Here is a 13803-nt window from a genome sequence, read left to right as displayed (position 1 = left end):
CTAATACTTTTAGATCCAGCCAATCATGTTAAGAAATCATTGAGCGCTCACTCAACAGTTGCGTCTGCTGAACGCGGCCAATGGTCGCGTTCAGCAGACACAACTGTTGAGTGAGCGCTCAATGATTTCTTAATGGCCGCGTTCAGCAGACACAACTGTTGAGTGAGCGCTCAGTATGATTGGTTAACACTTTTAGATCCTTAATATGATTGGCTGGATCTAAAAGTATTAACCAATCATACTGAGCGCTCACTCAACAGTTGTGTCTGCTGAACGCAGCCATTATGATTGGCTGGATCTAAAAGTATTAACCAATCATACTGAGCGCTCACTCAACAGTTGTGTCTGCTGAACGCGGCCAATATGATTGGCTGGATCTAAAAGTATTAACCAATCGTACTGAGCCGCTCACTCGACAGTTGTGTCTGCTGAACGCGGCCATTGTTGGAAAGCACCCACTTTTGCACGAGTGCATAAGCATATGCATTGGTCTACAAGCAAATGCATAAGGAAATGGGCCATCGCACACAAAATTGCATAGTTGCATATGAATCGCACAAGACCGTCTGGACCAATGAGCGCGTTATGTAAATCAATATGGCCACTCAATGTTCGATGTTCATTGGTTCAAACGGTTTTCATGCTATGCATATGCAGCTATGCAATTTTGTGTGCGATGGCCCAATGGACCAATCAAATTCGTTATGCATATGCTTATGCACTCTCGTGCAAAAGTGCTCCCCGCTTGTGCCATTACAACTCGGCGGGGGGGGGGGGGGGCAGTCGGGGGCATTCGCTTCGACCTCTCCAAAGCGGCGTTGCTCCGTGGCGCGGCATCTCTCCGCGTCGCCCCCGCGTCGAGAGCGGCGATCGAAGCCTTTTTGTTTTCGCGCAAGAGCTGGACATGTCAAAGATGACGACGGCGGTAGTGGTGGTGGTGGTGGTGGTGGTGGCATCGTCCTCCTCGGTCTGACGTACGGTCGGCGGCCGAGCGTGAATCGCGCGGATCGAATATACGAGGCGGCGAGCCGCGTATACGTGCGAGGTGCCTCAGCGGCGAATCGCCGACCGTTGATATGAGCCGCTCGAACAGCCACAGCATGGTATCTCGGAGGTGAGGGACACCAGAGCGGAGAGAGGACTCGGGCCGGAGAGCCCGCGGCATCCCCGCGTAGGAGCGGCCGCCTCCGTCCCGAGGACGCGGACGCTGACGCGCGCGATCTTGAGACGCGACGAGCGAAGGATGCGCCGGGCGCGAGCGAGAGAACGCACTGAGGGATCCGCGCGATCGTCGCCACCCGGCGACGCACGGGGTGCGGCGTTTGTGCACGTATTACCATTTTTGGTATGACGCTCTCCTCGCTCCTGCCGCGCCGACTGGTCCTGCGAACGACCACCGCACGACGTTACTCCGGCGCGTTTGGTCATTAATCCGTAATCGCCGCCGTTGTTGATCGGCGGCCGAGGCTTGCGGCGCGTTGCCGAGAAAACCGACGCTCTCAGATGCGGAGGAGAAAATGTTGACCGAGCGGTGTAGCTATCGACAAGCGTGTCACTCGCGGTGGATTATTGTGCGATCGATCGCATCGAGTTGTACGAGTGATACTAATGCAGATAACGTTCCGCTTTTGCAGGTGGTTTCACCCAAATATCACGGGTTTAGAGGCGGAACGTCTGTTGATGGAACGTGGAGTCGACAGCTCGTTTCTGGCACGACCGAGCTCCTCGAATCCCGGCGACTTCACGCTGTCCGTCAGGTGATTACGGAATTTGCGCGTACCGAATGTTAAAAGCCACATTTTGGACGCCTCTCTCTGCTTTTGCCCTCAGGCGGAACGGCGAGGTGACGCACATTAAAATAAAAAACGCAGGGGACTTCTACGATCTTTATGGCGGTGAGAAGTTCGCCACGCTCTCCGAACTGGTGCAGTTTTACATGGAGAACGGTGGGCAGTTGCGCGAGAAGAACGGCGAAATTATCGAGCTTAGGTTTCCCCTCAATTGCGCCGACCCCACGACCGAGAGGTACGAGTCGTCACTCTGCGACGGGACATTTTTACAGGGTTTGGAAAGTCACTTCACAAAAATGTCCAAGTTACAGTTACAAGCTACCAATTCGGAAAAGTAACGGATCGTTGCTTTGCAGTCGCTTGCATCAAAAGTAGGAGTATCAAAGCCGCGTTCGAATTATAAAGCGTAGGTAAAGGCGTTTATGCGCAAATGCAAGGACTAATGCGATCTGTGGAGGTTTAAAAAATATGTAAACTATTAGATTAGTTATTAGTTGTCGAAAAAGTATAACTGAGTTAAGTTACAGACGGGGAGAAAGTAACAGAGTGAAGTTAGAGTTGCCGAAAAAAGTAACTGTAACTTTGTTACAAGCAACGAGTAACTTCCCAACTCCTGCAGTCTTATATAATATTTATCCTTTCGAGGCACCTGGTACAACCGTTGTATGTCAATGCTGCTTTAAATATGTCGTATAGCGTGTAGTAATAAAATGTAAACTGAAGGTGGTTCCACGGGCATTTGTCGGCAAAGGAAGCGGAGCGCTTGATGCTGGAACGTGGGAAAAATGGATCTTTCTTGGTGCGCGAGTCTCAGAGTAAACCCGGCGATTTTGTGCTGTCGGTGCGCACCGATGATCGCGTTACGCACGTTATGATACGATCTCAGGTTGGTCTAATTGATAATAGAACGATATTTCTATATGCAGAGTGTCTGATATACAATTGAAATAAATTTACAAGACGTGGACAGTAACAAGTATACGATTGTTGATAACAAAATGAAGTAATTCTTCGTGGAAAAATAATGGAGAACGAAGCATTTTCGTACTACCTTATTTTTCTAAACGAACTTTGCTTTTGGATATTGGAGAGTGAATATGTTTTTCAAAATTAAGTGAATTACAACGATCTTGTATAAAAATATGATATGCACGAAAGAATACATATTTTATTGAAAAGATAAAAGTAATGCTGAGTTTTTATACATAACTTCTTTACAAATTATTAGTAAAATTCGTTCAAATGTGATAAACACAAATTTGACGGAATAAAGAACTAAGAGCCGTGACAGGGTGTTAGTGTCTAAACTTCTTTACTAACTTACCTTGTATACTTATTTATTTATTGTCAACAAGAACAATAAACAATTAAGAACGCATGTGTACGTTATTAAAGAAGTCATATATATAAAAACCCAGCATTACTTTTATCTTTTCAATAAAACATATATAAGATCGTTGTAATAGTAGTCTATAATAAACCATAGTGATAAATAGAGGTGTATCTTCGGGGAGATAGACACTAACAATAAGACGCCACTTATTAATTTTTCGCCGAGAAAAATAACAGGCTAGGACTAGACCAGGATTCGAACCTGGGACCTCGTGAGCTATCCAGGCTCACACTTGTTAACTTGAATAATGTACGATATAAGATTGAAGCTTATTTAATCTTAAAAGGCACAAATATATAACAAATTGTGTTCCCCTATTTATTTTAAAATGGGTATAGCAAAAAATTTTGGATTTACTTTTTTTTAATGCAAAGTTATTACTCTTTTAGTTATGATTGCAATAATTATTTGGTTATATTACAATGCAAGTCAGATAAATGAAACTAATTAATGTTGCAGGATAACAAATACGACGTGGGTGGTGGTCACAAGTTTGACAGTCTCAGTGATTTAATAGAACATTATAAACGCAATCCTATGGTTGAAACCAGCGGGAGTGTTGTCCATCTTCGGTAAGGACTTATATTCCGCGTTGCTCTTATAAAGTATGTTTACACATTAAGTAATATACATTTGTAAAAAATGGTATTAAACAATTCGCTTGAAGTTGATAATACTTTAATAAATCCCATAATACCTTTCAAGTTTTGCAGTGAAATGCCCACTTGATAGATACTATTAATTGTTTACAGGCAACCGTTCAATGCAACGCGTATTAATGCTAGTAGTATCGAAAGCAGAGTTAGACAATTACACAAAGAAAACGGTTGTTCCAATGGTTGGCTGTGTTGGAACGGCACCAACGGAGGCAGCGAGGATGGAGCGGGTCGTGGCAAGGGAAAGGCTGGCTTTTGGGAAGAATTCGAGTCGCTGCAACAACAGGAGTGCCGGCATATGTTCTCAAGAAAAGAAGGTCTACGCCCAGAAAATCGTGCCAAGAATCGTTATAAAAACATTTTGCCATTCGACCATACCAGGGTACGACTAAAGAACGTGGACTCTGATACTCCTGGAGCTGATTATATTAACGCTAACTACATAAGGGTAACATTCTTTTTATTGATATCTGATACATTTAGTGTCTCGGAAAGTTTTCTTAAGTATTATTAAAAAGTTTTCTCGGCAAAGTTGTGTAGAATAATTTATAATTTATTGCAACTTTTCACATGGAATATCTATTCAAGAGATACAAGCAACAAAGGTTAAAGGTTAATTAAAAGTCCTATTGGCTATCTCTCTTCTTAAAGCTCAATTTGCTTATCTTCGATCGTCAGTTACTCGGAAACTGTAATTGCTATTTTTATTATAAAGTCGATTCTAAAAAAATTAAGTCTGACAGAAGATTCAGTAGTCTTTAAATATCTTTTATGGTGTCATTTGTATAAATTGTACAATAAAATCGTTTTGCAGAACAAAGAAGGCGATGAAACAAACACTAATGTGGACAGTGGTGGTGATGATTCGTCATTTGGCAAGTGTTACATAGCCACGCAAGGTTGCCTTCCAAATACCATCGAAGATTTCTGGCACATGGTCTACCAGGAGAATACTCGTGTGATCGTTATGACTACCAAGGAGATAGAAAGGGGAAAGGTACGTGAACTCCAAACGTTCTCACAAGTAGAAAGCTAAAGTTTTGACACGTTATTTTCTTCTTTTCTAGAATAAATGCGCGCGTTATTGGCCGGAAGAAGGAGAAACGTCTGAGTTTGGCGAGTGGAAAGTGCGTGCTGTAGCTCGAACTTCGACCGCTGATTATACTCTGCGCGAGTTTCTTTTGCAGGGAACCAAACCGGAGTTCTCAGAGTCCAGAAGAATTTATCATTACCACTTTCAAGTAAAGTATCTATTACATATTTCTTAAACATTGAATTGTACTTTTAGTTATTTATTCAAGTAATATGTTATTCTTTATTTAATTATCTATTTTTAAAGAATTTTATATAGCGTATTGTATTAATAAAAGTTAGTTAAATGCAACTAATATCCTATCTAATGAAATGTATGTAATGAGAGTACAACTAAATTTCTACATTTAATTCGTAGGCATGGCCCGATCATGGCGTTCCATCGGATCCTGGTTGCGTGCTGAACTTTTTGCACGACGTAAACGCTAGACAAGAATCGATCGCGGCGTCTCTGGCTCCAAAGGATCAGGACGAACCATGCATAGGCCCAATCCTCGTCCACTGTAGTGCTGGAATTGGCAGGACCGGCACGTTTATCGTTATTGACATGATTTTAGATCAAATTAAGCGTCATGGTAAATATAGAGACGATTGATAAACGATTAAGCATTTGTATAATAGAAGTTGCTGCATATATTTAGTATATAGTAATGTTAGTTGTACAAATTTATCTTTTACGATTTATGAAATGATATATTTATTAATTTACTTTTACCTTACTCTAGTGTACATTAATCATATATTACTTGATGTTTTTAATGTCAGGACTGGACTGTGAAATTGACATTCAACGTACAGTACAGCGAGTACGCGCGCGAAGATCAGGAATGGTCCAGACGGAGGCGCAATATAAATTTGTCTATCTTGCTGTTTTACATTACATTGAGACTGTGTCTCAACGGATGCAGGCGGAACAGGTACTAAAGTTTAATATCACTTGATAATGTAACAAACAACTGATTTATTCTCGTATTAATTGATTCGTTTCTTTACAGAAATCACTTCAGTTAGGCAGAGAATACACCAACATTCGTTACAAAAGCGAAACGAACGCTTCTACTAACGCTATTGTCGGCGAAACCTCCACTCCCGCTTGTACGCCAATAATCCCTCCAACATCAGCACCCACTCATCACAGTTTGAGGCCAAAGTAACTTTTCTTAGGCACAATCGATTTCGCGTACATTCGAGAAAGCAAAGAAGAGGCTTCGTTATTCTTTTGCTCTCTCTCTTTTTCTCTTTCTATTCTCTATTTCTCTGTTACTGTAGGTAATATTATAAGAAGAACAATACGACATACCCTGAGATTCGCAGACGTTCATTCGCCATCAAGAATTTAGTTTCGTCTCTCTCTCTCTCTCTCTTGTTAAATAATTCTTTTTATCGATTGTATACTGACGGTTTATTTTTTAAATAATTAAATTGTGAATATTCAAATATATACGGAAATACAAACACACATACATATACATACACATATATATACAATATATATATATATATATATATAGGAGAAAGAAAAAAGAGCTGTATAATTTATCAATCCATAGTCTGTTATTTTTATGAAAAATGAATACTACAAATATACTAAATATTTACTGGCATATCTTTCATTTCCTCTTTATACATCTGTTCAATGCGATGTATAAAGTTTTGACAAGACAATAACAAAAAATGATATTGAAGATTCGATCTAACGGAAATTGAAACTCTTTAATGGAGATATAAATTTCTTTAGCGAGAATTTGAAGCCCTATTTTTTTAGTTAAAATTCAAAGCTAAGAAAAATCCGCGAACTATATTTTGAATCTGGGTCAGTAAACGCTCAGATTCTCTTAATAAAAATATGAATCAGGGTTGTGTCATAGATTTCAAGATTACGCCTACAGAGATATTTTATGTGTCGTCTGTGTGATATTCGAGCAGATTTTTTTATGTAGCCAATGTGAACAATGTAAACTATTACAAACTACGAGAAAGAGTAGTTGAAATATATATAAAGTGGTTAATATATCTGCTTTTGATATTAATTATAAAGACGATTAATGTTATAAATTCGAAGTTTACAATAAATAATGATATTGCATATGTATTAGATTCTAAATATATAGATATTCAAAACATAAGTATTTTGCCTTTCCTATCTTATAAGTCAATCGTAATCAAGTTGATTTTATTTTTGGATCGTTTAATTAAACGATACATTTACTTCTACATATATTAAGAATCTATTTTGTGCAAAATATATTTTAGGTACAATAATAATATAATAATAATAATATCGTGGCAAATAAAAAGATTCAAGTTATTTTAATCAGTCTTGTCTATGTAGCCTGGATCTTCATCATTCACAAAAAAGCTAAGAAAAAAGAAATGCCGGCATGTTAAAGAAGAGATTCAAATTTTTATCAAACTTGTCTATTTTAAATTAGTTATAAAAAATAGAAACACTAATAATATTTTTATAAATCTCGCCAGGGCAATGAGAGATATACATAAAATATGTGTATATATATAAAATTTGAAGTTAATCGGTTTATTAATTTCTAAAATATAACTATTGAGGACAAACATCGATACATTGCACTTTACATTTAAATGTTAATTATTTTTATATGAAACGCGTAGTAATAAGATAGTAACAAATATACAAAACAATAAAATTTTACATTTTTATTTATGAAAAAAGATCCCAAAGATTTTCTATTTTTCAAGTATATTTTGAGAGAATATTTAAAGAAACTTCTTTGAGAAACACGTATATTACATGCATACGACGAAAGTATTGACGCAGATGGAACATATTGTAAATAATATAAAAGTTTTAATCACCAAATATAACAAGGAAAGTCGACTTTGAGTATATTTTTAATTTTTATTGATTATAAATTAAGTATTTTTTAACATTAACTTACGTATAACTAGCCATGTATAACTCTCAAAGCTCACTTTCCTTGTTCTTCATTGATTTTAGTATCGAGAGTCTCTAGTTAATTGAATCAGGTATCTAAAACTTTTAACTACTGAAATACACACACGAATATATTTGTACTCCAATACTTGTCGCTCCAAAAAGCTTCCAAAATTTCAATACCTTTAAAGACATTTAAAGTCTTAACAATTCCAATTATAAATACCTTGTCTTAAAATTTTTAACAAAATAGTTACAGGAAAGCATGGTTACATAAAAAACAAAAATGGTAACTTTTCGAGAAACACATCATGTTTTCTACAGTATTGTGCAGGTTTTGCAGATTCTTTTGCAATTAATAATATGAAATGGGTAATTTTAATAGAATTTAAGTGTATAATAGAATTTTTCAATATAATCTTAAATCTCTCGCACACGCGACCAGAATTAAAAGAATGAAAAAGACCGTATCTTCTAATCTGGATAATTCAATGGTCGCATGTGCGCATCGCGAAAGAGGTAGATAGCTTATACTGTCCTTTGGAGAACTGTGCTTCGGATGTTTCGTCTCCTTCAATTTCTTCCTCGTATACTTAAAGCTTTATTTATCTAAAGTCCATTACGTTTTTGCTTTCTTCTCAAGTATAAAAATGTGTGAAACAAATTTCAGCAACGATGTTGCGAATGTGTGCTATTTTTAACGTGAGCAACATGAGGGATCACAGCTTCGTTTACTTTACTTATTGAAAAAATAAGCACGAATCATAAGAAGAACTGTAATTAGCCATAATGGTAAAGTCAGCAACTATTAAGGGAATAATAATACGCTTGGTATTCCTATTTCACGGTTACGTCATTACATGGCACTGGCCAAGTTATAGCGTCGGCTTTATAATTCCGATTAATCTGTTCGGATATCCCTGGAACTTGAGCTTTGCTACTAACTTGTTGCTGTTCTTCGAGGGTATTTACACCTACAAAATAAAGAAAAGTCAAGCATGGAAATGGTATGTATGTCAACTATTGCAAATATTGTTCTGCTCTCAAGAAAACATATTTTTAATTAAAAATGATGAAATTAAGAAAGATTCAATTTCTATGACTTTTCAAAAAAATATAAAAGGGCGAGTCGAGATTTCGATTTTCTAACTACAATAATTATATTGTATTTGTAAGTGTAAATACATACAGGGAACTAAAAATGAAAAATATAATTTATTAAATTATAATTTTAAATAAATTTTATAACAAAATTTACAAAGTATTAAAATCAAATAGTTATTCATAATTTACAATTATGACTTATTTCTATAGGAATACAAACTTTATACTGGACTTAATATATGGTTTATTCATATTAAAATATATAAAATATACCAAGTCACTATACCTTTATATTCTTATATTTAATTCTCAATCATAAACTATTACAATTGTTAATTAATTCTGAATAGTAGATTTATAGATAAAATACCTATAAACATTTACAACAATTCTATGAATTACAAATGGGATAAGAAGTTTAGACAACAATGATATATTTTAGCAAATATAGCTACATCAAGTAATTTAGATAAAAAATTATAAAATTATAAAATGTAAGTTCTTGAAGTATATTTAATATTATTAGTGTGTGTTTTCAAATTAGTTAAATTAGTTAATTCAAATTTGTTAAATTAGTTAATTTTAAATTAGTTAATTACTATAGTTAACTTACTGAAGTTAAAACACCTTAATTAATTACTTAAATTGCTTTGTAATAATTGTTTTAAAAGAGTACTTTTATTTATTTTAAGATCAGTACTTTGGTTATTTTACTTTAGTTAATTACTAAAGGTACTTTGTAATAATTGTTTTCAAAGATACTATACTTTAGTTAATTATTTTTATTTTTAAAAATATATTACTTCAGTTAATTACTTTACTGAATTTACTTTAGATAATTTATTGTTTAAGTAATTTTATAATAATTGTTTTGAAAGATTTATTAATATCTTATAATAAATGACTGAATGCATGCAAATGTATGCTTTTGCGACTGTAAAAACAAAATATTTAATATTAAGATTATATTACTAACTCCTCTTTTACTGTAATGTCATTACATTACCTTTTTATTTCTAACGGTTATTAATTGTATAGAAAATGTTACTAATATTGCGTTAGGTACAATATTATTATATTACGGCGAAAGACTAGCGTAAAGGGCGTGTATATCGTGAGACCATCTCAGTTTGTGATAGGTACAAATTGAAACATCAACAATTAACACGAGCCGAGTAATCCACTTTGTTTGGGGCGCAAGTAGTCCTACTAAAAATCATTGAAAATCATATTTGTTAAAAAAACCGTGATCTAATCTCGTTTACTTGGCTCGTTGATCAATTGAATTAAATTTAGCCCAGAATGCCTAAGCAGTACATATATATTTGCCTTTGAAAAGCCCTATGTAAAAAACTGTATTATGTACAATAATAACGAAGACAAATGTAAACAATAAATAATAAGGAGATTAACAATATAATAATATATTATAAAAAATAATATAAGATTAAAAAATGTGAAACATAAGAAAGAGGAAATATTGATACCATGGTGTGATATATACATACACAAATATTTTAGTGATTTATTTTTAATCATTAAATCACCTGTAGTAAATGGTAATGCGTAAGAGTTTCTTATTTATTACAATTATTATATTTCTAGGTTTCAGCCGTCTGTAATTTTATATCTTCTTAGCGTGCTGCCTACAATCTGGCACTTAGAAATGACGAAAGTATTCACTATAGAAAATAAAAGCAAAAGCTGTAGAAGGGAAGCAGAACTATGGCAGAACTTGTGTGACTTTTTAAATCCAAATCATCCGTCACTTAATGTGCCGAGCATTCGTGATAATTGCTTTGATGTCGTACGTATTATTTTTAACATTATATGCTGTTTATGAAACTTGATAAAAAAAATATTATTTTTTAATATATGTGTATATACATAATAAACACACGCGCGTAGAAAAACTTGTTCAACTAAATCATTCAATGTTTAGTATAATGTTCCATCTTGTAATTGTATTTTTTCGAACAATACACCGATTTACTTGCAAGATTCAACTTTTTTTCTAAAAGGAATCGTATATTTTATTAAGCATAAGTCAATTTTTCTCATTATTTTCTGTATAAGAGTATAAGAAAAAAATTAGAAAATCGATACTTTGTCGGTTATCACACATTTTATGCCATAAAATTATATTATTACATTAAAGCTCCTAGTCCCTTGCTGCAGTTGTTCTTGTTTAATTTTCTTAGAAGTGAGACATGACACGCTGAGAATTCTTATCATTTTTATTTTCAAATCGAAAGATGGAAAGCATTTCAGATCATTTTGGTATACTCATAAAATTTTTCGAAAATTATTCATTTTCTTCAGCAATAAATAGCCCTGATCAATAGCCATAAAATGAATGTGATACGGAATTTATGCACCTGTGCATAAACCTGCGAGGGGCCAGGAGTTCTAAATGCTTAAATGTATCACCTGACATCCTAAGCATGTTCTAAGCATTTTCTAATATATTTCTTTTATTTATCATAATATTGTTAAGTTAGTCTTCTATTTACATTAGAAGCTACTGTAATGAGAGATTACTACAAAAATTAGCATTTCTTTGTCTCTTAAAAATCTAATAGTATTTATCTGAATCATTTTTTCAAATAATATATTCCTTTAAAGATGGTAATTTTCAGTGACTTAATCCCTGAATGTGTTTTACTTAAAAAACAACAGTAAATTTATTAAAAACCGTAGTAATAATTTTATTAAAATTTATTAACTAACATAAAGGATTGTTCTATTCTATTCAACAGGATACCCGCGATTATTTAGAACGTGCAGACATAGAATTGAACGATACGAGTATATTCGTTTCTATTCACACCCAATTCTTAATGCTGATTCTGGTAATCAATCAATGGATGTTGAACAGTGATTTGACTCGAGATCAATTAAGCCAGCTGCTGTTACTTTACATTGGTACCGCAGCTGAAATCATGAATGTCTTTTCTCTCGCCTCCGAAAGAATAATAATGTTATTCGGATATATGATGATAGTGCCTCTCATCATGTGTACATGGTCCTTGGTGCAGTTCACAGTTGCGCCGACAGTCACCAAGTCGAAGAAATCTCGATTGTTGTCCGGTAATACTGCCAGGCAAAAAGTTCAAACGGAAACCAATGAAAGCAGCATCGATTTACGAAGACTCTTTCTGGGAAACAAAAATATAATTTTTCAAGTATGTGCACGAACAATACATGTGAAAGCATCGGAGATAGTTGTACTAAATACATTTTTTGGATATCTTTCAATTATTCACGTTGTCTGGTTCGTGAAGCATCTTCAGTAATAAATGAAAGTAACGTAGCGACAGTTCAAACTAAACAAAACATTGTTGTATAATATCTCTTATTTCTTCACAGCAACTTTTTTTATTAATACTTTAATAACCAATTGTAACAATTTCTTTAATTAAATGCTTAAAATAGTTTCGATAAAGTTACGAAAAACAACTATTCCTAGTAGCACAGTGCATTGGCTAAACATAAGCTAAATATTGGTCTAATGTTGGTTATATTAGAAATTCATTGGCCGATATTGTCCAACGCAAAGCCAATATTGGTCATGAAATAAATGTAAATATTGCACGATAATAATTAGATATATTAGATTTATATTGCAAGTTCATTGGCCAATATTGAACATGCCAATGTAACAACAATGTAATAACAATATTGGTCTAATATTGCATCAATATTAGACCAATATTTCTAAACGAACATATTGGATGGACTAAATAAGAAAAGGCGTCCATCTTACAATATTGGACCAATTGGAAATACATAGATTTACATTATTTCCCAATATTGCGCCGATATATTGTGCTACTAGGGTATATGGTAGATTACGGCAAATCTAAAAATCTTTTTTTCTATTCTTCAGAAGTTACAATTAATTTGATTTAATAAATATATTTAACGTTTCTACATTAATATATGTATTGCAGGATGGACCGTTCCTGGTATTTCGTATGATAGTGATAACAAATTTCGGTTTTGTTAGCAATATGACTATAATGTATACGTTAAAGAACGTAATAGTGATATTGCAACAATTGTTCCATTATTATGTACTATGCATGGAGAAGAGAAACCTGAATAAGCAATGTAGCAAAATGGATGTGCCGAATATCAGTATTATTTCTCAAGGTGATATGTACAGAGATATAAGAATGAGAAATGTGAGATATATCAACAGGCCGAAAAATCAACGTGTTAAGGATGTAGGAGCAAATAATAGTGCGATCAGAGATTTGAATGAAGATAAGATCAATTCTCTCCCCAAAAATGTCGTTCCTTCTAAACGGTTCGCATATTTTAACTATTTTTAAGCTACTTTTAGGTGAAAAATAATTAAATTACAAGAAAGAATTATTTTGTGAGGCACAGGAATATCCATTTCTTAAAATTACTATAAGAATTATTTGCAAAAAAGCAACTTTTCGAAACCTTTTGTTATTGCTTGTATTTATTTTTACGTTTTAAATGGAGTTAATCTCATTTTATAATAATTTACAAATAGCTAATTAAGGTATCAGAATTAATAATTTCGTTTCTTCCTATTCCGTCCGAGGTGAATAAAATTATATTTTTCTTATATTTTACATATCCTCTGTCCGCTCCCCCCCCCTCTCTCCCTCTCATTACACAGAGGAAAATTAACACTATTAATTTTTTATAAGAATTGTAAAATATCGCTGAGGTGTAAATTTTAATGTTTTGAAATTTTAAGTTAAATAACTAAATTTTATAAAACTTTTCTATTTTATACAAGCAATTCCTTTTTCACAGGAAAAATGAATATTAATTTATAAAAATAGTTGTTAAAAATTTACTAATATAAATTTTGTA

The 13803-nt window shown here is 34.0% G+C and overlaps 2 protein-coding genes across 2 annotated transcripts; both read left to right on the top strand.

Annotated features, from left to right (window-relative positions):
• Positions 1 to 828: 828 nt before the first annotated feature.
• LOC105561475 (tyrosine-protein phosphatase corkscrew) lies at positions 829 to 6340 on the top strand. The gene is made up of 11 exons (XM_012011481.1): positions 829 to 1114; positions 1635 to 1757; positions 1831 to 2025; positions 2514 to 2676; positions 3643 to 3755; positions 3936 to 4287; positions 4654 to 4836; positions 4907 to 5080; positions 5290 to 5506; positions 5697 to 5848; positions 5927 to 6340. Exons 1-11 carry the CDS (start codon positions 1077 to 1079, stop codon positions 6083 to 6085), a joined length of 1869 nt encoding a protein of 622 aa, XP_011866871.1. The 5' UTR covers positions 829 to 1076; the 3' UTR covers positions 6086 to 6340.
• A 4075-nt stretch (positions 6341 to 10415) lies between these two features.
• Positions 10416 to 13289, top strand: LOC105561474 (transmembrane protein 26-like). The gene is made up of 3 exons (XM_012011480.1): positions 10416 to 10753; positions 11706 to 12131; positions 12900 to 13289. The coding sequence occupies exons 1-3, from the start codon at positions 10613 to 10615 to the stop codon at positions 13281 to 13283; spliced, it is 951 nt and encodes a 316-aa protein (XP_011866870.1). The 5' UTR covers positions 10416 to 10612; the 3' UTR covers positions 13284 to 13289.
• Positions 13290 to 13803: the final 514 nt, after the last annotated feature.

This window comes from Vollenhovia emeryi, unplaced genomic scaffold (assembly GCF_000949405.1).
Source record: "Vollenhovia emeryi isolate VEMERY1.0 unplaced genomic scaffold, V.emery_V1.0 DF939206.1, whole genome shotgun sequence".
In the NCBI taxonomy this organism is placed as follows: domain Eukaryota; kingdom Metazoa; phylum Arthropoda; class Insecta; order Hymenoptera; family Formicidae; genus Vollenhovia; species Vollenhovia emeryi.
This window is presented reverse-complemented; position numbering and strand designations above follow the sequence as displayed.